At 39.9% G+C, this 24,790-nt stretch overlaps 1 protein-coding gene across 3 annotated transcripts in view; it reads left to right on the forward strand.

The window, feature by feature from the left end:
• nup54 (nucleoporin 54) overlaps window positions 1-24,393 on the forward strand; it is a 67,966-nt gene extending 43,573 nt beyond the window's left edge. For all 3 annotated transcript variants that reach the window (XM_060831963.1, XM_060831951.1, XM_060831956.1), the window contains 8 exons: window positions 2,129-2,316; window positions 6,159-6,355; window positions 7,844-7,898; window positions 16,175-16,268; window positions 18,743-18,850; window positions 22,314-22,433; window positions 22,575-22,685; window positions 23,046-24,393. In XM_060831963.1, the coding sequence (XP_060687946.1) occupies window positions 2,129-2,316; window positions 6,159-6,355; window positions 7,844-7,898; window positions 16,175-16,268; window positions 18,743-18,850; window positions 22,314-22,433; window positions 22,575-22,685; window positions 23,046-23,174 (1,002 nt within the window). In that variant the 3' untranslated portion in view covers window positions 23,175-24,393. The remainder of the gene's footprint in view (window positions 1-2,128; window positions 2,317-6,158; window positions 6,356-7,843; window positions 7,899-16,174; window positions 16,269-18,742; window positions 18,851-22,313; window positions 22,434-22,574; window positions 22,686-23,045) is intronic.
• Window positions 24,394-24,790: the final 397 nt, after the last annotated feature.

Here is a 24,790-nt window from a genome sequence, read left to right on the forward strand (position 1 = left end):
TGTACAGCATGGAAACAGATCCTTTGGTCCAACCCATCCATGACGACCAGATATGCCAACCCATACCAATCCCACCTGCCAGCACCCGGCCCATATCCCTCCAAATCTTTCCTATTCATCTACCCATCAAAGAAAAGCTTGTGGTACATCCGATTCATTAAATGATTTCACTCAATTCACTGATGAATAGAAAGTTGTTTACAATTAGATGGTGACATTATTGATGTGTATGAAGATATATATTGCACATTTACAGCTGACTGCACTCCTGAAATTGATGATGATCAGTTATTTCAACGATAGTATGATTTGGAGGTTGTGTGCTTTGTTAATGAGTTAATTGTTGATCTCTGGTAGAACTGTTTTTGCCTGTGGTGGCCACAGGCATTGCTAACACAGATAGCAAACCAACATGGCTCCTCTCACTGCGAATAGCTACAAGATTGCTTTCTGTTAGCTAACCAGGGTGTGGGGATAAATGTTTTTTCTGGTTGGCAATCAGTGGCTAGTTGTGTGCCTCAGGTATTGGGACCACAAATGTTTACAATTTATATAAATGATTTAGAGTTGGAGACCAAATGTAGTGTGTCAGGTTGCAGATGACACAAAAATGAGTGGTACAGCGAAGTGTGTAGCAGACACTAAAATTCTGCAGACGGATATATATAGATTAAATAATTGGGCAAGGATCTGGCGAATGGAGTACAATATTGGTAGAGGTGAGATTGTCCATTTTGGTAGGAATAACAAGAGCAAAATGGGCTGTTACTTAAATGGTGAAAAACTACAGCGTGCAGAGGGACCTCTGTTCCTTGTGTGTGAATCAGAGCGTTGGCTTGCAGGTGCAACAGGTAATTAAGATGGCAAATGGAATATTGTCCTTCATTGGTGGAAGGATACAATTTAAAAAAGGAGGTTGCATTGCAGTTGTACAGGATGCTGCTGAGGCCACACCTGGAGTACTGTGTACAGATTTGGTCTATTTACTTGAGAAAGGGTGTAATGGCACTAGAGGGGATGCAGAGGATGTTCATTAGGTTGGTTCTGGAGTTGAGAGGGTTGCCTTATGAAGAGAGATTGGGTGGACTGGGACTATACTGGAATTTAGATGTGAAGGGGGATCTTATAGAAACATATCAAATTAAGAAGGGAACATATATGATAGAAGCAGGAGGGTTGTTTCCACTGGAGGATGAAACTAGAGCTAGGAGGCACAGCCTTCAAACAAGGGGGAGCAGGTTCAGGACTGAGTTGAGGAGGAGCTTCTCCACCCAAAGGGTTGTGAATCTGTGGAATTCCCTGCCCAGTGAAACAGTTGAAGTGTCCTCATTAAATGTTTTTAAGGCAAAGGCAGATTTTTTAATAGTAAAGGAATTAATGGTTACGATGAGCAGGTGGTTAAGTGGCACTGAATACACAAAAAGATCAGCCGTTATTATTTTGAATGGCAGAGCAGGCCAGGCAGGTCAGATGGCCAACTCCTCCTATTCCTTATGTTCTTAGGCTCAAATGGTTTAATTAATGCTCATCTGAGAAGCCCCAAGTGATTGCCTTCGTTAACTTGAGTAGCAGAAAATAAAGGAAATACTTTCCAACAGTGTACTAAAGTTAGTTAACATTTAAATATTTAATGTGCTTAAATTCCTGTTTACATATTCCAAAAAATAGTTTTAAAATTTTCTTCTGTTTATTTTTGTTGTTCCATATCTAACTTCACACCACATTTTTTTTTAAAGTTTCTGATTGGCTTCAAAACCAGGGTTCAACAGCAGCCCCGATTTTAACCCAATCTGTGAAGGGACCAGAACACTTTTTGACCCGGTTGTTATTGGAACAGCCAGCTTGTATTGTCCCATGCAAGGTGCTTGGAGCTTATATTTGATCTGAAAGTGCACTTTTATAATCTGGCACATCAGCGGCAATGTGATACTGAAATAACCCTTTTCTTCATGTGAATTTTGCAGCATTTTGACATTGTTTGTTTGTTTCTTTGTGCACAGCTGACGTTACCAGTTTCTCTGGCTGTGTTGTTGTTGTTGTAGCCTTGTTACGTTCCTAGAGTCTAGGACTCCCTCCCATGTTGAAGACCTGTGAAAGTGATTAATTAATGTTTTGCATCTTGTCACAGACTGTTGGTTTCAGCTGCATACCCAGTAATAAGGATGAGGATGGTCTAGTAGCTTTGGCTTTTAACAAAAAAGAGGCAGACATTCGAAACCAGCAACAATTGATCGTAGAATCTTTGCACAAAATTCTCGGAGGGTTGCCACAAATCATGGTGAATGTTGAAGGAATCCGAGCACTGCCTGATGACCAGTAAGTACGCGAGTTGATTATGTTACATTTTTCTTTGTTTATAATGAAGGGACAGTGTTAATGACAATAATATGTTGTTCGTTTTCAATATTGAACTGTCCTATGCCAGCTGGCGTACAGCTAGTGGCGAGGTGATCTGTCTCTTCACCTTCCAACAATTCCTTTTTAAAAGAAGCAGAATCAAAAAAGTTTTTAGATATCTGAAACTAAGCCAGGAAATGTTGGAAACGCTCAGCAGGTCAGGCAGTATCTGGAGAGCAGTGCGAGGTTAATTGCTCTTTAGTGTTATTTTAGAAGCATCCTTGCTTACTACATCAGTGAAATTTTCCCACTTCTTACCTAACTTTTCTTGAAGCCACCCTCGTTATCTACTGTTCATTGTGTTTTAATATGTATAACTATTAGGAGTTTAACTTGTAATTATCCAAATTAATTTCTTATAGGGTGTGTTTCATATAAATTTTTTACAATCATCAGAAATAAGACTTTTTCCGATCAGTCCAGGCTGAATTTGAACTTGCTGAAATAAAAAAATAATATAACTAACTAAAATATTTCTAGAACTTGATAGTTAGGTTTAATTAATGAATAAAGAAAATATAATCAAATCAGCAAGCGAGCTTGAGTCTTTGGTCTATGCAAGCTTCTTCAGGCTTTTAAAACAGTGCATTCAGTTTTAGATCATCATTGTGTTATTTATGTATATTACCAAACCAGGTCAAAATATTTTAAAGTTTATTGCTATTCACTCTAAAAATAATATGAACAGACATGATATAACTAATCTGTAATTTTCCAAAGATTGACGCTTAAACTTTGACTTTATCCCATATATGAACAATGAAAGCTAGGTTTGGATGGATGGCCAACCATTTATGCTTTGAAAAGGCAGTTGGTGAGCTGCCGCCTTGAACCGTTGCTGTTTATATGTTGCAGGTAGACCCACATGCCATTAGGGAGGCAGCTTCAGGATTTTGATCCAACGACAGCTAAGAAACAGTGAGAGTTTCAAGTCAGAATGATAAGTGTCTTGAAGGGGAATTGGCAGATAGCAATTGCTCTTGTCCTTCTAGATGGTAATGGTTGTGGATTTGGAAGGTACTGTCTAAGGTGAATTTCTCCAGTCATCTTGTAGATGCTGCAAGTGTGCACCATTTGAAGAGTGTGTATATTTGTGGATGTGTTGCCAATCACATGGACTGCTTTGCCCTGGATGATGAGCTTTTTCTTTTGTGGTGTTATCGCTGCACTGTCTGATCATACTTTTGATCTGTGCTTTGTACATATTGGACAGACATGGAGGGGTCAGGTAGTTACCTGCTTCAGATTTTCAACGTCTGACCTGCTTTTGTACCCACTCTATTAAGGTGGCTACTCCAATTCTGTTCCTGAACAATGGTAATCTCCAGCATGTTGATTATGGGAAATTCAGTGATGGAAATATCTTAGGATATAACAGCCAGTGTTCAGATTCTTTCCTTGTTGAAAATTTTCATTGTCTGACAGTCGGTCTGCCGCTCGGTCTCAGTCCAACCTCAGTGAGGGAGAGACGGTGTTGGTGTGTAACTTTTGCTGCTCCTGATGGCCCAGCACCTCATGGATGCCCTATCCAGAGTTCCTAGATCTGTTCTATGTCTATTGCAGTCAGCTAGGTAATAATGTCTCCCAACCTGATGGAAGGTACTCCAATGGGCACTCTTACTGTCATGGACAGATGCTTCTGCAGCAGGCAGACTGCTGGAGACTGAGATCAAGCTGTTTCTTTTTTAATCTTTTGTTTCCCTTACTCAATCTAGCAGCTTTTGGGCTCTACCAGCTTTGCCAGTAGTCTTGCTGCCAAGCCAATCCACTCTTGATGGTGGACATTTGAAGATTCCCCAGCTGAGCACGTTCTGATCTCTCGTCATGTTCAGTGCACCCTCTGTTGATGTTCAATATGGAGGAGCATGATTCATCAGCTGAAGTCATTGGCTCTTTAAAAGAACAAGAACAATACAGCACATGAACAGGCCCTTCGGCCCTCTTTGCCCTTCCATGCTAAAACTGTCTTCACTTACAGGATCCATATTCTATTCCCTTTCTATTCATGTACTCATCCAGCTGCTGCTTGAATGCTGCTAGTGTCTGCTTCTACCACCTCCTTTGGCAATGTGTTACAGGCCCTTCTCACTCTTTGAGAGAGAACTTGCCTCACACATCTCTTTTAGACTTCCCACCTCAAACCTTGAAACTCTGTCCCCTTGTAATTGACCCCTCCACCCTGGGGAAAAAGCCTCATACTTTCCACACTGTCCATGCCATTCACAATCTTTTAAACTTGGATTAGGTAGCCCCTCAACCTCCATTCCAGTGAAAATGAACCCAATCTGTCCAGACTTTCTTCATAGCTAAAATCCCCCATACCAGGCAGCATCCTGGTAAACCTTTTCTGTACCTTGTCCAAAGCATCAGCATCCTTCTGATAGTGTGGTGACCAGAACTGTATGCAGTGTTCCAAGTGTGGCCTAAGTAAAGTTCTTTTATGCTGCAGCACAACTTACCTATCATTATACTCCGTGCCCCTTCCAATGAAACAAGCATTGTTGTAGTTCTGTTCGCAGAGCTGGGAGTTTTTCTTGCAAACGTTTCGTCCCCTTTCTAGGTGACATCTTCAGTGCTTGGGAGCCTCCTGTGAAGCGCTTCTGTGCTGATTCCTCCGGCATTTATACTGGTTTGAATCTGCTGCTTCCGGTTGCCAGTTGCTGTCCACTGCAGTGGTCGGTATATAGGGTCTATGTTGATGTGTCTGTTGATCGAATTCGTGGATGAGTGCCATGCTTCTAGGAATTCCCTGGCTGTTCTCTGTTTGGCCTGTCCTACAATGGTGGTGTTGTCCCAATCGAATTCATGTTGTTTGTCATCTGAGTGTATGGCTACTAGGGATAGCTGGTCGTGTCGTTTCGTGGCCAGTTGGTGTTCATGGATGCGGGTTGTTAGCTGTCTTCCTGTTTGTCCTATGTAGTGTTTTGTGCAGTCCTTGCATAGGATTTTGTAAACCACATTGGTTTTGCTCATGAGGGCATTCAGCTGTCCCTCTTTCAGCCAAGTCTCTGTAATGTGCTAATCAGCAGGAGATTTTCTTACTTTTGTTTGACCCAATAACATGAGACTTCACAGGTTGGAAAACTCACTGAATGCCACTATGCTATTACCTCTGCTGGGCCTGTTGTGCTGTTGGGACAGGAAGTTACCCCTCGAGATGATGATGGTGTTGTCTGGGACATAATTATGCTCATGCAATTGTACTTTACAATCAATGGGCTGTTTTCTTGACTACTTTGTGTCAGCTCTTCCAACGTTAGCACTTGTCTTTGAATGTTCATCGGGAGAACTTTGCAGCCTCAACAGTGCTGAGTACGTCATTATTGTTTCTGATGCCTGGTGGTCTGTCAGTTTAATTCCTTTGAGACTGTTTAGCAGTTTGAAGTAACTGAGTGGCTTGCTGCACCTAGTCAAAGGACGACTGAGTCAACTGCATTGTTATAGACCTGGAGTCACATGTAGGACAGACCAGGTAAGGATGCAGGTTTCCTTCCATTAGTGACTAATGACCATCCGATCTTTTTTTTTTAAGGAGAATGTGCAAATTCCACACAGACAGTCGCCTGAGTCTGGATTTAAGCCTGTCCCTGGTGCTGTGAGGCAGCAGTGCTAACCACTGAGCCGCAGTGCTGCCTCTTTTTAAATAAAGATTTTCTTTAAAAATCAGTTTCTGCGAGCTGCTGAGTTGTGATTTGAATTTGGAGCTTTACTTCTGTCTCTAGATTGCATCTTGGTTATAAAGATTTTTTTTTTATTTTCAGAACAGAAATGGTGATCTATGTCGTTGAACGTTTTCCAAACGGGAATTCCAGAAGAGTTTCAGTGACAAACCTCTACAGCTCGCTGGAGCAAGCTACCGTAAAGAGTCATCTGATGCAGTTAGGAGTGATTGTCACATTGCCCAGGACAGAACTGTCTCCAGCTCAGATGAAGCAACTTCTACAGAATCCTCCTGCTGGTATGTAGTGAAATATAAAGCCGTTACTCTACCTGTTTATAGAAATGAACAGATAATGTGGCTCAAATACAGAGAATTCTCGAGGAAACTCCTGTCTGGCAACAGCATCATCAGTTCTGAAGAAGAGTCATATTGGACTCCAGACGTTAATGTTTTTTCTGTTTCTGCAGATGCTGCCAGAACTGCTCAGGTTCTCCATCATTCTCTGTTTGTTTCAGATTTCCAGTCTCTGCAGTATTTTGTCTGTATTAGATAATGCAGCTTCTGCATGTGAAAATTGGATTCGAACCACACTGTACAGGATAAACCTGTCAAGTCTAAGACTCATCCCCACCTTGCCACAAAGGGCCAACTCTATCAAATTCAATCTCATGGTGAACTTTATTAAAGACTGGCATTTATCTGGTGTTCTACCTGACCACCATGCATCTCAAAGTACTTTACAGCCAGTGACGTATATTTGAAGTGTTAATGCTGTTGTAGGAAACAGCAGACAATTTCTGTGCAGCAACGTCCTGTAAACAGCATTCTGATCATGACCGGGTAATCTTTTGTGATGCTAATCAAGGGATAGATATTGTCCAGGTTAAGTTTAACTCTCTTGCCCTTTATAAGAAGTAATGCCATGGAATCGTTAACATCCACCCAAACAGACAGACAGATCCTTGGTTTAATGTACACCTGAAAGGCAGCAGCTCCCTCAGTGCAGCAGTGGAGTGTCAGCTTTGATTCGTTTGTGCCCAAGTCCTGGAGTGGATTGGGCAGGAAAAGAAAGCATCTTCTTAGACCATGGGAGCAGCATGAACACCACCCACAGAGGTCTGAGGCAAAAGCTAATTTTAACTTTGAAAATTCAGAGTTACCGAAGAATGTAGGTGTATGCAAGTTCTTTGATCTTTCCTGCTGGGTTTTATTTCCAAGTTAAAAAATTTGATTTTTTTTTTGTCTGAACTTCTATTTTCATGTAGAATCATAGAATCCCTACACTGTGGAATCAGGCCCATTGGCTGATTTGAGTCCACACCACCCTATCCCTGTAACCTTCCATTTCTAATCCACCAAGCTTGCACCTCCCTAGACAAAATGGGCATTTTCCCATAGCCAGTCCACCTAACCTGCATATCTTTGGATTTTGGGAGGAAACTGGAGCACCTGGCAGAAACCCTTAGCAGACATTGGGAGACTATGCATACAGACAGTCACCCGAGGCTGGAATCAAACCTTGGCCCTGTGCAATGAGATAGCAGTGCCACCGAGCCACTCTGTTGCCCTAACATGTGTATTTAATTCAGTTATACATCAGAAAATCACATTCTGCAATTGCGAAGCATGTGGAATGTTGATTTAAATAAAGCTATCTGAAGTGCTTCACAATAATATGTTGCCAGGAAAAAAGCTATTACTCACTTATCTGTTCTGACAAAATGTCGATCATAAAGAAATTCTCAGAGTGAATGTTACAGTTATTGGTACCATTTTCCATTGCAGGTGTTGATCCAATAATTTGGGAGCAGGCTAAAGTTGACAATCCTGATCCTGAAAAGTAGGTTTCTCTCTCTCTCTCCTCCTTTTCATATTGCATGACTAGTGGAAACTGTGTAAAAAGTACAATGGTTTTGCTTTTGTTTACATAATTCTTTTGTGCATAGGTTTATATGATAGCGTAAAGTTTCATATGTTCAGTGCAAACATTGAAAGTACAGTTCTGAAATTCCTCTCCATTTCTGTTTTTGCAATGGAGATATCTAATGGGGCAGGTAGGGCTGGAATGAAGAATGGATTAAGCAATGATACGTTAATGGCTTTGCAGTTTACTTTCAGTACCAAACAGTAGACAGTAACATTGGACAGTAACACAGTGAGTGTGGTTAGAGACAGTGATTTTCTTTCACTCTGGGTCTTGACCAAATGAGTCAGTGGACTGAAAAATGGCGGATGGAGTTCAATTTGGATATACGCGAGGCATTGCATTTTGATATGACAAAGAGGAGCAGGACATATACAATTAATGAGAGGGAATTGGGTTGTGTTGTAGAACAGAGGGATTCAGGTACATAGTTGTTTTAAAGTTTGCAACACCTAGACAGAATGGTCTAAAAAGGCATTTAGCACATTTTGCCTTCATTGCTCAGTCCCTTGACTACAGGGATTGGGAAGTCATGTGAAGGTGGTACAAGACATTGGTGAGACCTCTTCTGGAAGACTGTCCAGTTCTGGTTGTCCTGTTGTAGGAAGGATATTAACCTGGAGAGGGTTCAGAAGAGATTTACCAAGATATTGCCGGTTCTGAAAGGTTTACATTATAAAGAAAGGCTGGGACGACTTTCTACTAGAATGTAGTAGGTTAAGAGGTGATTTTTATGGAGGTTTATAAAATCATGAAGGGTCTAGATAGAGGTTAATTGTAGGTTTTTTTTTCTTTAGTATGGGGGATTTTAAAACTACGGCGCATATTTTTAAAATAAAAGGAGCGAGAGAGAGAGATTTAAAGGCATGAGGGGCAAATTTTTTGGACAGAGATTGGTTCGCATGTGCAATGAATTTCCTGAGAAAGTGGTGGATGCGGGCACAGTTACAACATTTAAAAGACACTTTGAGTGCATGAATAGGAAAGGTTTGGAGGGCTATGTGCCGAGAGCAGGCAGGAGGGACCAGTTTAATTATGGATTATGTTTGGCATGGACTGATTGGACTGAAGGGTTTGTTTCTGTGCTGTATGACACTGTTTTTGCGTTGGTTCTAAAATAGCCAACATGTGAAAATAAACAGCTATTTGATCCATAATAAGTGAGCTTTTTCCTGATGAAATTTCAAGTCCGTCTCCGCACTGTGACAGAGCTCCCAAGATTACCTAATGAATTGCACAGTTGGATGTTTGGCTTGAATAACTAGGTAATGTTTGTAATTAGAGTTGACAGTTTTCCAGTGTTTCAAATACCATTATTACAAGCAGAATTAGCTTATTTCCGTTATGTTTTCTACTGGGGGGAATGAATGTTCTTCCCTCTGACATACCCCTTTGAAGTAACATTGTTTGATAACTCAGGAAGCTTGGTTTTGTCTTTTTGCAAATTGCCCAGGCTCCAGTAAGAGGGCCACACTTAGCAGCATGACCCAGTGTTAGATTCAGCAATCATTTGCTGGTGATGTTTCAAGAGCTAGATTCTTGAGGGACAGTGGCTACTTGCAGGCAAAGGGTCCTTCAGGAAGAGGGCTGTTTCCTTATTCGTTCATGAGGATGGCGAAGGGAAACCCATCTTGTATATTATCTTCCTTTTGTTACATTTAATGAGAGGCTGTTGCCACACAACTGAAGAGCAAAGCTCAGCATTAGGAGGCATGAGGAATTGAGCAGAGGATTTGCCTTGGGCAGCTCATCATCACTATTCTGTCACCAATGTATTTGAACTAACTTGCACTCGTGCCTTTCATTCAATCACTATATAAAGTACTTTTACTCCAAGATAAACTTTCGCTCAGTGTAATTTATTATTGCATGTAGACTTTTCTTTTCAGGTTTCAAGCTGTTAAAAAATGTGTTTTCCCTCTAACTTCATTTAATGCGGTTTTTAAAAAAATATAGCTGGAGGGAGAAATTTTTATTTATTTTTAAAATACTCCTTGGGATTTTTCTATCTGCTGGACCTACTAAGGGGAGTCGGTGTGAAGTATTTGTGGGCAGCATGGTGGTTCAGTGGTCAGTACTGCTGCCTCACAGTGCCAGGGGCCCGGGTTCGATTCCTGTCTGTTTAAACATTCTCTCCCCGTGTCTGCGTGGGTTTCCTCCGGGTGCTCTGGTTTCCTCCCACAATCCAAAGATGTGCAGGTCAGGTGAATTGGCCACAATACATTGCCCATAGAGTTAGATGCATTAGTCAGGGGTAAATATAGGGTAGGGGGATGGGTCTGTGGATTACCCTTTTGGAGTGTCGGTGTGGACTTGTTTGGCGTGTTTCCATACTGTAGGGAATCTAATCTAAACAGAGTATGGTCAGTTGTTGAATCAGATGGGCATGAGGACCAACAGGCATCTCATACACTGAGACAATTTGAAGCTCAGGCTTCACATAATCCAGCTACATCCTTTGATATGCTAGCAGCTTACTCCCTGGGAGCCATATTGTTTAATCACAGTTTCTACTGCTATCTGATGTAAATAACTCCTACATCAATCCCATCCTCCTCACCAAAATCTGATCTATATTAGAAGGATCTTGTAAGGAGAGACTGACACAAGGATCGCATGTTTAATGGCATCATCTTGCTGTGGATGATGGTTCATAATATACAAGTTGTACATCTTTAAAAGCAGACCATTTGGAAAATGGTAACTGATTTTTTTTTTCTTTTTTAATAGTGTCTGAGTCATTTCTTAACAACTGGTGTTTGATCAAATATTTGCTCTCCTATAAGAGCACCATAATTTCTGTTTGGTAATGAATCTACCTGTAAAGAATCGTCAACGCAGGTGCATTCTCTCAGATCTGGTGAGCTGTTTAAACTAAATATCAGGAGCAAGGGATCAAATGGAGAAAGATGAATTTGTGGTACATCAAAGATAAAATAGAATAGTAAAATTGGAAAGGAAGGCTAGAGGATGATGGGAAGGGACAGAGAGGGAAACCCTAAGTACACATCAACAATCAAGACAAGATGTTACAAAGAAATGCACACTCCAATCTCTGTATTTTGAGTTGCATTCACAAACTGATAGGCAATATTGAAATGAGCAAGTATGATCTGATCACCATGGAGATATGGCTGCATGATAGGTTGTGAATATTGAGCAGCATATGTGTAGGAAGCTAGGTAAAGTTGGAGGGTTAATTAATGGGTGCAGTGGTCAGAATGGACCTTCATTTGGGAGATAGGATCTGTTGAGAGATGAGAAAAAGTAGGAAGGGGATTACTAGTGGAAGTTGTCTACAGGCTCCTAATAGCAACCGCAATGGAGGACAAATTGTACAAGAAATATTGGGTGCTTGTGATAAAGGGACAGCAGTGATCGTGGATGACTTTATATACAAACTGGGGAAAAAAACAGATTGACCGTACTAGCCTGGACTTGCATTGGTGGCTTTTGAGAGAGCTTCTGAAAGCAATGCATTCTGGAACTGACCAGAAAACCAGATGCATTAGACTGATCCTTGTATAGTGACCGGATTAATGAATGACCAGAGTTAAGGCATCCTTGGGTAACAGTGGCTACAATATGATTGGATTTTATACCCAGTTTGGAACGGACATATTTAAAGGGATATCTGCAAATACTTTGAATAATTATGGTTCTTCTATTCTAAAGGAAGGATTCGCCATCTTTGGTTACTAAGGAGGTTTTTGAAAAGTATTCAACTGTATAAAAATGAGTTGCAGATCAGATGATTAGTCAGAGTATAAAGAATGGCCAAAATTAGCCAGAATACAAAGAGTGACCAAATGGTGAGAATTGAAGAGGAAACAATCTAGACATGTAAAAGCAGAACAAGGAGTTTCTACAGATTAGAAAGGAAAAGAATAGAAGGTGAGTATTGGTCCTCTAGAGTGAGAATGGGAAAAATTGATCATGCGATTAAATGCTGTAGAGAATAAACAAAACTGTGGAGCTGATTCATCCCTCCCTACCAGAGCTCTACCTCTGCGAGAGAGGATAAACAAAACATTCCAGTAATAGCTGTAAATCTGGAGCTGGAAGGGAGGAAGAAATCAGTGAAATCTCAATCACAAGGGCAATAGCCCTAAGCAAACAGCTGGAGCTGGAGCCAACAGTTCTTCTGGTCCGATGGAACTTCAGTGTAGGGTCTTAAAAAGAAGTGAGCAGTAGATTCTTTTGTGATCAGCTGCAATTTTCGAGATTTAGGAATGGTTCCAACAGACTGGACTGTAACAAATATAACCCTCCCCATTCGAGAAGGGAGGAAGGAAGGCAGAAAACAAAGTTATAACCCAATTAGTTTGATGCCTGTGTAGGAGATGTTTAGAATTGATCAGAGGTTATAGCTAAATGCTTCGCAAAACTCTATAATCAGGAATATTCAGCTTGATATTATGAGACAAAAATTGTTTGTGAATTTTCAGGAGGCATTTGAGAAGGTGCTGAAAGTTGTTGCAGAGCATAAAACTCTTGGTGTAGGGTGTGACCTATTAGCATGAATAGATAATTGGCTGGTTGGCAGAAACCATCTGCAGAAATGGGTCTCGTCTGATATAAGGTGATGTGTGGTGTTGGGCAAGGGGCCTCTACTTCCTGTTGTTTACATCAATGACTTAAATGAGGAAAGCTAAGGCATAACAGTTAAATTCTCAACTGACACAAAGATGGGCAAGAAAACTTTGAAGAAGGAACTTGCAGACATGTATTGATAGGTTGAGTGAGCGGGTGTAAATCTGACAGAAGGCATATAATGTTGGGAAATGTGCAGTTGATCGGTTCTGGTAAGAAGAATTTTTAAAAATGTTGCTTAAGTGGAGAATGCAGCTCAGAACTACACAGTCACATGGGTCTGGGCTTTCTAGTTCATAAGTGTCTTCCCAGATCCCAGGGAAGGTTCCCAATTTATAATAGTTCCAGACAGGATACTTCAAATTTCCAAGCTCTGGTAGGGAGGGATGAATTTGGCTCCACATTTTTGTTCAGTCACACCCCCCCAGTTTTATACAAGGTTAATTTACAAAAGATCCCCTCCCTTGTGGAAGATATTCTTCTAGACCAAATGAATTTATTTTCAAAAGGAACCAATTTAGTTAAGCTTTCTGGAGACGAGAAAAGTGAGTTTAGTCGTTAATAAACGCAAGTCGCAATAATAAACATGGTACATTCATACAGACTGGAAAACAGAAGTGAATCCCAAAAAAACGTTAAAATATGCATTTTGGTTTTGATGACTTGTTCATTAAGAGCAGATAGTGGAATATTACAGTTTCACAGTTGATTTTGAGATTCTTAGTGCAGCAGATTAATTAAGATACTTTTTGTCCTGTTTCATTTTGGCAGTGGCTGGTTTCCAGCAGTTAGAGTTGCCTTCACCGGCAACACCGGTGATCAGGGACTGTGACCTTCACAGCACGCGACAGTGCATAAACTCACGCTTGTACTCTGCTCATTAGCACACTTGCCACTAGCGCACACAGACCAAGAATGAAGTGAATTTTAACTCCTGTTATTGTGCATCTTAAAAAGGGATAACATGCAATATTTCTTACCTAGTCTTTTCTCCCGTCATATTCAAAGTCTGAGGTAGTTCCCAGACAATCGCAGTTCAATTTGGAGTGCATTACCCCCTCCCCCACTCCACTTAACATCCATCCTTTTGAAGTTTGTTTGACACCTAGTCATCTGTGATGTTCCAGGGTCTGACACTGTCCATTGACAACCACTTTATTTAAATCCTCGTGGCTGCATGTCCATTTTTTAAAAAAAAATACACATCGTTTAAAGTTTGTCTCTAAGTTATCTGTTGTCATGACATGGGTCACAAAAGGTTAGTTTGCAGGTATAACATGTAACCAAGAAGACCAGTGGGATGCTATACGTTATCATAAAAGGAATTGAGCATAAAAGTATAACTTGGATAAGGGGAGCAATGGCAGTGCAGCTATAAATTCTGTGATGACACCAAGATAAGTTGGAAAGTATGCTGAAGACAAAGGAAGATGTAGACCTGTGAAAATAGGTTGAGTGAGTGAATACAAATGTGGTATGTTGCAAAGTTTGTAAAATTGTACAATGAGGAAAGCATTGTGTGGTCCCTTTTTTAAAAGATTGGGTTTTTTTTGTGCTTAGAGATTTGAAAAGGGTATCAGTGGGTTTGCAGGTGTACAGATTCCCCTGCTCCTCGGATGCTGGCTGACTGGCAGTGCTTTTCCAGCACCACACTCTTTGTCCTCGAAATTAAAACCAAGGTACGTCTTCCGGAATGTTCTGTGCCTCCTTCGCTGATCTACTTTCAGAGAGCAAGTGATTTTCCCTTTAGAGCTGGTGGTTGTTAACTCTAACAGACGGCAGGTGCTCTTACCCTGATTTTCAGATGCCCTTTTCTTTTATTTCCGTGATGACCTATCAATATTTTTACAATCAGAGTGGTCCTAGGTTGTCAAAACCATCGGATTTAAATTTAATAGGTTATGGGTGGCTAAGGGCCTGATTTAAATTGTTTGGTTAAATTTGAACTTTGTCTTGATAGCAAAACAAAACTGCTGTCTGGATTGCTAACCACACAGCCCTTTTGATACCAATGTTTCAATTCAGGGGCTCTGTGCACATGCAAAGCCACAGACATCCTTTTTGAATCACTAAGCACAGGAAAAAAAACATCTGTTAGAAGGACCACTCACTGCTTTCCCCATTTCACGATTTTACACTACAGGTAGAGGGAAGAAAATGTGGATAAGTGTGAAGGTGTTCACTTTGGCAGTCAGAATATAATGAGTCTTATGGGGTAAATGGAGAATGACTGACTGCAGAATTGATGTTCAGAGGAATTTAGGAATTTGAGTGCAAAACATTAGTATACAAGTACATCAAGTAATTAAAAGAGCGAATGAGATGCTATCCTTCATCTTTAGAGGAATTGAAGATCAGTTAAAATAGTGCGCTTCATTTATAAAGGGAACTGGTGAGATCACGTCTCAAATACTGTGCAGTTATGGTCTTTATTGCATGAGGAAGGTCATAAATGCAGTTCAGCAGAAGTTTACTAGGTTAGTACTTGGAACGAGTGGCTTGCTTCATGAAGAAAGGTTAGAAAGACTGGGCTTGTTTTAATAGTTTAGAAAAGTGAGAGTGACAAGATCCTAAATGGTCTTGACACGAAGTATGGAAAGGATTTCTTGCCTTGTGGGAGAGTCTGGAATTAAAATGGGGTGTCACCCACACATCCCTGAACTCTATGGGTAATTTAGATTAGATTCCTTACAGTATGGAAACAGGCCCTTAGGCCCAATAAGTCCACACCGACTCTCCAAAGACTAACCCACCCAGACCCATTTCAGGGCAGAGAGAAGGAGATTCAATTTCTGAGGGTTGTCAATTTTTCGAGCTCTGCGCCTCAGGTGACAGAAGGAGACCATTAAGTATTTTCAAGGTGAAACTAAAGTTAGGCAAGGGAATAATTCAAGGTCATCGGGTGTAGGTGGGAACATGGATGACATAAACTAAACAGATCAGCCATGATCTTGCTGAATGTGGAAGCAGGCTTATTTGGCTGCATCACCCCATCCCTAATTTGCCTGATTATAAAACAAGATGGGTTTTGTAAACTGCTATGCATGCATTTTAATCTTATTAAATGAGCAAAATAACTTATTCAGCTAAGTGCTGCATTGGTGTGGACTAGTTGTCAGCCTCACACAGCAGTCTTTTTTTTTGTTCAGCACTGTGTAGTCCAAGTGACCCTTGACCCCACCAAAACCATCTGACCTAAAATCAAAGTTTAAAAACCACACAACACCAGGTTATAGTCCAACAGGTTTAATTGGAAGCACACTCGCTTTCGGAGTGACGCTCCTTCATCAGCAAAATCAAGCAAGACGTGAAATCCTGTGTGAACTCGTTTCCAATTTTTAAAAATATTTTGAGATTTATTATACTCCATTACAATTAACCTTTTATTTGCAATGAAGCAAACTTTCTCTCTTGCTTCTATATAGAAGTATCTTTTAAAAGGTTTGCACGTTTTCCTAAAATGCTGGTATCCTCTATCTCCAGATCGTTTAAATTACAACTGAATGGGGGTGGTGATCACTAGATTCTTAACAGCATTTTCATCCATTGTATATATGCAACTTGATTATTAACTGTTCTGTCCCTTACTCTATCCTAAGGCTTATACCAGTGCCCATGGTTGGTTTTAAAGAATTGCTGAGGAGGCTTAAGTTCCAGGAACAGATGACAAAACAGCATCAAAGCAGATTGGATGTGAGTTGGGACTTTAGCTTCAAAAGTCATTTTTAGGCCACTGTATTAGTTCTGTTTACTTAACATTATTTTTCCCTGTAATTAATTCTGACCTGGTATAATTATGCACTTGCAGGTTATTCAGCAATTAGTCACTTAGTAATGCAAAACCTGAGTTATGTTAAAAAGTAGAACATTTTGTCAAAGCTTTAAGCAAAGTTCAGCTGTTGTCATTTAATTGCTGCAAACTACTTGGACATATTGTGTCCTTTTGTGGACCAATGTTTTTGAAAGTGATTTTGGCCAGAAACTCTTAAGAATCTGCCTCTGTCTGTGTGGAGTTTGCACATTCTCCCCGTGTCTGCGTGGGTTTCCTCCGGGTGCTCCGGTTTCCTCCCACAGTCCAAAAATGTGCAGGTCAGGTGAATTGGCCATGGGAAATTGCCCGCAGTGTTAGGTGAAGAATAGGTTTGGTTGGGTTGCTCTTCGGCGGGTCGGTGTGGACTTGTTGGGCCGAAGGGCCTGTTTCCACACTAAGTAATCTAAATCTACTAATTTTTGTTACAAAGCTTTCTTCAGTATGTGATGCAGAAATTATGTATCGCTACGTTGTGAAAATTGTCACCATGAATACGTTTAGAACCAAAAGTGTAAGACATTCAAATAAGCTCTAATTTCTTTTTGCTGATTTTTAAGTTGATTGTTCTTGGTCTGGACCTGACATTGGAGAGGTGTAACACATTGAGATGCCAGCAGGTGGCATTGCAGCATTTGACAAGGATGTTTAAATCTGCTCCTGGCTGATCTCAGTTAGAGTCATTGAGGCAATAGTGTTTTGGTTGCTGTTTATGTTTTCCACAGCTAGCTCAGTGTGATGTGGGTACTGAGAGTAGGTTGATCATCTACCCTATAAGGCATGATTTCAGCTTTCCAGGAAGCTGGAACAAAAACCTGATTTAATATCCTCAAGAAACATCTTTTTAAATTAAAAACATAACTTGTCATAGTTCTGTCTAGATGGGCCCAAGGAATCAGGGCTCCAAAGTAAGATGGAGAGAAATGCTATACAGTCAAGTACAAGAGCTGACAATACCTGTTAACAAGGTATGTTGGTAGAAGTCCTGGACACGGAGTTGAACTGAGTGCAGCATGTCATAGTCAGATGCTGAGTTGATTCTCCTGCCATTACATGGATTTCCCAAGCAGAGTCTTACCAGGAGCACGAGGCAACCATCAGTAACATTACTGCTGGGCTGCTGTTGTGCAGCTTCCAACAGTTGGCTGTCGACTGCCATGTCTGTGAGCAAATTACTCTGCATTCTTATTCCTAGCCCCACTAAGCATGTTTCCTTATCCGATCAGACCCACACAATCCTGAGGTATCCTCTTTTATTCCCGTGTGAATCTTTTACTGATTGTATTTTGATTGTTGAGTTCCTATGGAGTCATTCAAAAAAAAAAGTGCAGCATCTTGGAGCACATGTCTAATAATTATTAATCTGACTGTATCAATAAGAACTTTGCTTTGGTACTCACTATAGGAAGTGTTTGAAAAAGGTCTGTAGGTCAACTCATTCTAAGTTCTTTACACAAGCAACTGATTTGTTTATTTTCTTTGGAGAGAAAGGTTAGAAAATAGTGTCATCCTCATGTATTTTTTTGATTGCTGTCTTTTCATAGAATCATAGAATCCCTTTAGTGTGGAAATAGACCATTTGGTCCAACCAGTCCACACTTCCCTCCTGAAGGGTAACCCACCCAGACCCATTTTCCCTAACTAATGCACCTAGCCCACACATCCCTGAACCCTATGGGTAATTTAGATTAGATTCCTTGCAGTATGGAAATAGGCCCTTAGGCCCAATAAGTCCACACCGACTCTGCGAAGAGCAACCCACCCAGACCCATTTCCCTCTTACTAATGCAACTAACACTATGGGCAAGTTAGCATGGGCGATTCACTTAACCTGCACGTCTTTAGATTGTGGGAGGAAACTGGAGCACCCAGAGGAAACCCTTGCAGGCATGGGAAGAAAGTTGCCCGAGGCTGGGATCGAACCCAGATCCATGGCGCTGAGGCAGCAGTGCTAACCACTGAGCCACCATTTTGCCCCTATTTATTTGCAAAATGAGAGATGCTCTCCGAACTCTCTAGCATCTCCATCTGCTTATGTAAAAAGAAACTGGAAGCACACGTACACTTTTCACAGGGAGAAAGTGAGGACTGCACATACTGGAGATCAGAGTCCAGAGTGTGGTGCTGGAAAAGCACAGTAGGTCAGGCAGCATCCAAGGGGCAGGACTTTTCATTCTTCACACAGTTTGAGCAGCAAACAGACTAACCCTTTCCTATAATATTTTGACTTCCATTTGTGCAATTACTCAAATAAAACAATTAAAGATAGAGTTTCATAAATGTGAGACGTCTTTCTTTTGTACATCTTGTAAACTTTAATAGCTTATCATTGGTGTACCTTCTCCACCCCCACATACAGATTATATCGGAGGATGTAAATGAGCTGCAGAAGAACCAGGCTACGACTGTAGCGAAGATAGCTCAGTACAAGCGAAAACTAATGGACCAAGCTCATAAAGTCTTGCAAGTAATTTATTGCATATATTTGCAATTTTTATGTGCAAATTTAAAACTTTTTTTAAAATGTTTTTTTTTGCAAATTTGTATTTTTACATACAGATGTCATTAAGGAATTTGCTTGATCAGGTGTTGCAGAGCAGAATGCTTTGTCATATTCCAGCTCAAGCGTCCACTTGTTCAAACCAATATGTAATCAATTTTGCATTTTCTGCCTTGTGTGCTTAATCTTGGAGTGTAAGTATTCCCTCTATCCAAACTTTTCTGATTGGAGTAACTATGCAGTCTGCACTCCACAAACCTTTGAAGAATCCTCATCATTTTCTTTCTCGAGAGATTTGTTTGAAGAATTCCCATTTACTCATTTGATCTTTTTGACCCCCAGAATGCTGACCCTATTATCTTCACATAACAACAGTATTTTACCTTTTTAAATTTATCTAATCAGAGGGTTAGATAGGGTGGACAGGGAAAGCCTTTTTCCAAATATGGGGACGGCAAACATGAGGAGACACAACTTTAAAGTGAGAGGAAATGGGTATAAGACAGATGTCAGGGGTAGTTTCTTTACTCAGAGTAGTAAGGGTATGGAATGCTTTGCCTGCAACGGTAGCAGATTCGCCAAGTTTAAGTGCATTTAAGTAGTCATCAGACAGGCAAATGGATGTACATGGAATGGTGTAGGTGGGATGGGCTTCAAATTAGTATGACCGGGCGGCGCTGTAATGTTCTATGTTCTAATATCATAGCTTTTTTTTTTAACTTGGTGGCCTGTTATTGCTGTTGATCACAAAATTTGTAAAATATATTCCTCTTCATACCTGCCTATAACTCTCACTTCTCAATCTAATCTTGTCCAGCTGTCCCAAGTTGTAGGATCTTTCATTTCATGTTCACTTTGCCAAGTCTGTCAAATATCTTGTAACTGGATTAAGTCCTGTATTATGTGTTACTTTAAGCCTGGAGAGCCTTACACTATTGAGCTTCTGAGAGACTTGGAAACCACATCTCTGCTTTCTTCTCTGGTTTACCTATGGGCCTGGGATGTGAGGGGTCTCAATTTATTGTCAGGGCATAAATTCTCCACAGACCAGCATCTCAACTCTTGAGCAATGCAGTATTGCAGTCAAGAATGGCAATTTGCTGGAAATGTGAAGTCTGGTTGTAAATGCAAGCAGAAGATTGGTATGAGATTAAGTATCTTGAGATTATATCAAAATATCTAAGGCTGCAAGGCAATCAGCTGTGTTGAAGAGAAAAGATGGTTGTGACAGCTCAGGAGTATGATATTTTATCAGAACCTGAAGATACTGAGTGACATGTGTGCTTCCAACTGTTTCTGCTTTTGTGACAAATGATTCTGATCTTTGTAGTCGATCAGAAATAACTCTCTACCACAATAGGTTAGTACAAAAATATTGTAAAAACACTTGAAACACTAAGAATAGTTTGATTACCTACCTTGTAATTGAACGTCCACCTTGTTTTAGTCAAAAACTGACTTTAGATTTTTGTTGAAATGATGCCATAATCATTTAATTGGCATATTGTATTTAGAATTGAATTTTGCAATGTTTTTTTTTCTTCTATAACAAAGATTCTTCTCTTTGCAAGAGGTCAAAAGTTTGTTAATGGATAGAAAGCAGTAATGAGATTTATCAGTATTGCTCGCATTGATGAAGTGTGAAATATTAAGGTTAATTCACATCTAAACTGTGTAATAATGGTTTGGACTTGATCAAGGGATATGATATCAAATGCTGTGCTAATGCCCCAAGGTTGCTAATGCAATACAAAAGACTTCAGGGCATACTCAGATAAATTTAATATCAAGAAATATGATGCACCGTACCTTTTAGAGCAAAGCACAAAGTGGAAAGATGCTGAAGGGTGTTTGCAGATAAACAGTGAGAAATGTGAATTTGACGTAATTAATTAGTGTTAGAACAGTAGATAAAATCATTAGCAAAATGCAAATAACATTTTGGATTTTATGTACAGCATAAACTACAGTGCAAAGAGGGTAGTGAATTTATATAAGCCAATGCTTAAGTCACAATTAATGCACTGTGTGCAGTTTTACAGAAGAGAAATTAAAATCGACCAGATTTGATTCAGCAGCGAAGAATTAGAAATGAGTGCCATTGCAAAACCATTGGGATGTTTTACTAGTGTTAAAAGCATTTAGAGTCATAGAGATGTACAGCACAGAAACAGACCTGATATCCCAACCCATTATAGTCCCACGTTCCAGCACTTGGCCCATATCCCTCCAAACCCTTCCTATTTGTATATCCATCTGGATGCCTTTTAAATGTTGCAACTGTACCAGCCGCCACCATTTCCTCTGGCAGCTCATTCTATACACGTACCACCCTCTGTGAAAAAGTTGCTCTTTGGGTCTCTTTATATCTTTCCCCTCACATCCTAAACCTGTGCCCTCTAGTTCTGGACTCCCTGACCTCAGGGAAAAGACTTTGTCTATTTATCCTATCCATGCCCCTCATGATTTTGTAAACCTCTATAAGGTCAGCCTTCTGCCTCCGTTCCAGGGAAAACAGCCCCAGCCTGTTCAGCCTCTCCCTGTAGCTCAAATCCCCCAGCCCTGGCAACATCTTTGAAAATCTTTTCTGAACCCTTTCAAATTTCACAACATCTTTGTAATTGGAAGGAGACCAGAATTGCACTTTAATAAATACAAATTGTAAAAACGAGTTGGTGCTAGTTTAAATGAAACCTGAGATTTTTAAAACATGTTTAAAATAATTGAGTGTTTCGATAAATCGCACAGCAAAAGGTCATCTATTTATTTTATCAGGTTAAAATTAAGTGGATTGTCAGTAATGGTTTATACAGCCGATCTTTGAAGTTCAGAAATCTTGAAACAGGCAGCAAGTTTTAAGGCAACATTTTAAGGAAGAACTGGATAACAGAAAAATTAAGAGAAACTTGAATTGATACAATGCCTTTCATGATACCAGGATTTCCCAACAAAATTTTCTGCAAAGGTCTAGTACAGAAATGACAGGCTGAATGGCCTTCTCCTGTGCTGTGTAATCATTCTATGATTATTACAACCAGTGAAGAACTTCTTGAATTACAGTCTCTTTTGCAATGTAGGGAATTCAGTAGTCAACCTGCACTCAGCAAGCAACAAGATCTTCATCACCAGGTACTTTATGGCGTTTGTTTTAATGTTTGATTTGAAAGATATTAGCAAGAATGTCAGGGGGAGATCTCCTGATGTTAATGGGGTGGCCGGACAATAAAACGTTATTGCGCTCGCTTTCCTGTAGTTATAAGCGTGTATCTCAAAGATATTGAATTGGTCTGGCAAAGACATAATGGTGACCTAAAAGCTTTCTGTAAACTTGACGTACTGTGAGCATTCTCCTCGGCCACTTTCCACCCACCATCTGTGTGTGTAACTTGTAGGTGGTCAGTTGTCAAGTTCGTGCTATTTTTTCTATTAGGTGCTAATAAAGCAAGAGATCCAGAGGAAAGCAGGTTATGCAATACAAGCAGAAGAGGAACAGCTTCGTGTGCAGCTAGATACGATCCAAAGTGAGCTAAATGCACCCACCCAGTTTAAGGTACAGACATCTATTTCTCTGGATTCATTATGACATAGAACAAAACCATTTTGTATTGAGAATGTGTAACTGGACTGGAAAGGTTGCTAAGAAATGTAAGTGGACAAGATAGCGTCTTGCAGTAATGATGTTTATGTGCAGGGCCGTTTGAACGAACTGATGTCTCAGATAAGAATGCAGAATCATGTTGGAGCTGTCAGATCAGAAGAGAGATACAGTGTGGATGGCGATCTCTTGGGCGAAATCAAGCAGGTACATTTTTTTTTCCCCCGAGAGAGCTAGAATAAGTGCTCCAGAATGAAAAATGTACTGAAATTTGAATTTGAATGTTTATTGTGCAGGCTAAATTTTGACAGTAAAGAATCTTAGGCTTAACACATCTTTTTTTTTAAAAAAACTACATGAATTATAAAGTTTAATGTGAGATAAAAAGCAGCACTCTTGACCAGACAGTTTGACATCAGTATGAGAAACTTTCACATTTTTAATTTGCTTTCTATCATCCTGTTCATTGTTGTTAAAAAGAAAATGGCTGCTGATTTTCAAAACTAATTGTGCTTACAGCATCTTCCTGAATCTCTGCTAATCTCTGCTTTCTCTTTCTCTTCCTAGCACCTGAAGTTGCAGCAGGAAGGTCTGACTCATTTGATCAGTGTCCTGAAGGAAGATTTGGAGGATGTGAAGCTAATTGAGCAGGGCCTTAATGAGAGTATTCATGTTCGCCGTGACATTTTCAGTTGATGCCCTTTCTGGAATATCACTGTGGTTAAGGCTTTTCTTCCCTCCTAACCAAACTGTTTCTGGGTCTGTCCCACCTGCACAAATGAGATAGCATCTCCATGTTGGTGTGGACTGGAGAAGGAAATGTTGTTGCTGCCATCCTTCATTAAACGCTGCAGTCACCTCTGATAAATCTGTAGCTTTGGGGATTCTATTGAAAGCACCCAGCTGCAAAACCTTGCAAGAGATTAGTGACTGTTGAGTGACGTTGTTTTGCATGTCCAAAGGCATAACTTAGAAACTACTGTGTGTAAATTTGTGATGAATGTTTGAAATGAATGTCATTCACTGAAGAATGACCTACTTTAATGTAGATTTTAACCTGTTGAATATGTAATTAGCATTTATTCATCAAAGTTGCAAATAGTAGTTTTTGGATTCATATCTCCACTTTTCTTTCTGATTTTTGTCAAGTGTATAAATATGAAGATTTTCCTGTTCTATGCAATCGGTTGGGACAGATGTGTTTTTAAACGCTGCTAATAATCAGACTTGCATTGAACAGGAACGCCTGTATCAGTACTGATTTATGTCAGGGTCAAATTGGGGTTTCTTTACATTTTCAAAAAAATTCACGTGCACCTGGAGTTTTGCTTGTATTGAATGAGTGGGTGTTTGACTCTTGAATACTTCTGAACAACTTGTATAGCTTGAAAATGTGACCTTGCTATGAATGGAAAATTTGAAGTGTGCTTTAATGGACATAATAAGAGCCCTGGAGACTGGAACCATGAATTGATAATTAATGTTAGATAATTCAGAGAAGCAGAAATGCTAGATATCCAAACCAATTTTATTTTTTTGTTAAACTTGTACAAGTGTATTTATAAAATTACCACAAGGAGCATTGGGTTTGTTTTTTTTTTGAGAGTTGATATTTTTTTAAAGTTCAGTCCGTGATATTTCTCATGTTAGTGTGTGCAACTCCTTTCTTATCCAGCAGCACGTTCAGGTTAGTGCCAGCCATGTTTACAAAATAATGCCTGTGTCATTTGTGGTCACTTTGAAATGTACATCAGTACAATCTCTTAATGCTGGAGTAGCAGCGATGAGCTATTGGCTAGACCAAGGTCAGGCCAGACCAGGATCTGTCGTGAAGAACTACTTTGTGTGTTAAATGTTTGTAATAATTATGCAAAGAGGGAATAAATTCTAAATAAACAATTTGATTTAATAATCATCCACTTTGGAGTCTTCTAATATTATATTCATAGTGTGAATCTGATATTGTTCAGAAATTTCACTATGAAATTTCATTGACATTCCTCCTCCCAGCTCTTCAATCTGATAAGTGTTTTATTTCCTTCCTTAAGAATATTAGTCAAATGATTTGCTCCAGTTCCTTGTATTAACTGAGGAACTGTGATTCTATATAGGAAGCCTAAGTCAATGCCCTTTGGCCATGGGAAATTGTTTCTTGTTCAGCTAAGAATCTGAATTGCTGTCTTCGGAAAAGAAATTTTGAGTTTCAAATAATGGACTGGTGTAGATGATATTGCTACTTTATTAGACTGCTGTTGAAGGTGAAAGTTTGCAGAACTACCCCCATGCTAAGAAAAATGCCCAAAAATGGAACT

Source organism: Hemiscyllium ocellatum, chromosome 1 (assembly GCF_020745735.1).
Source record: "Hemiscyllium ocellatum isolate sHemOce1 chromosome 1, sHemOce1.pat.X.cur, whole genome shotgun sequence".
Taxonomy (NCBI): Eukaryota; Metazoa; Chordata; class Chondrichthyes; order Orectolobiformes; family Hemiscylliidae; genus Hemiscyllium; species Hemiscyllium ocellatum.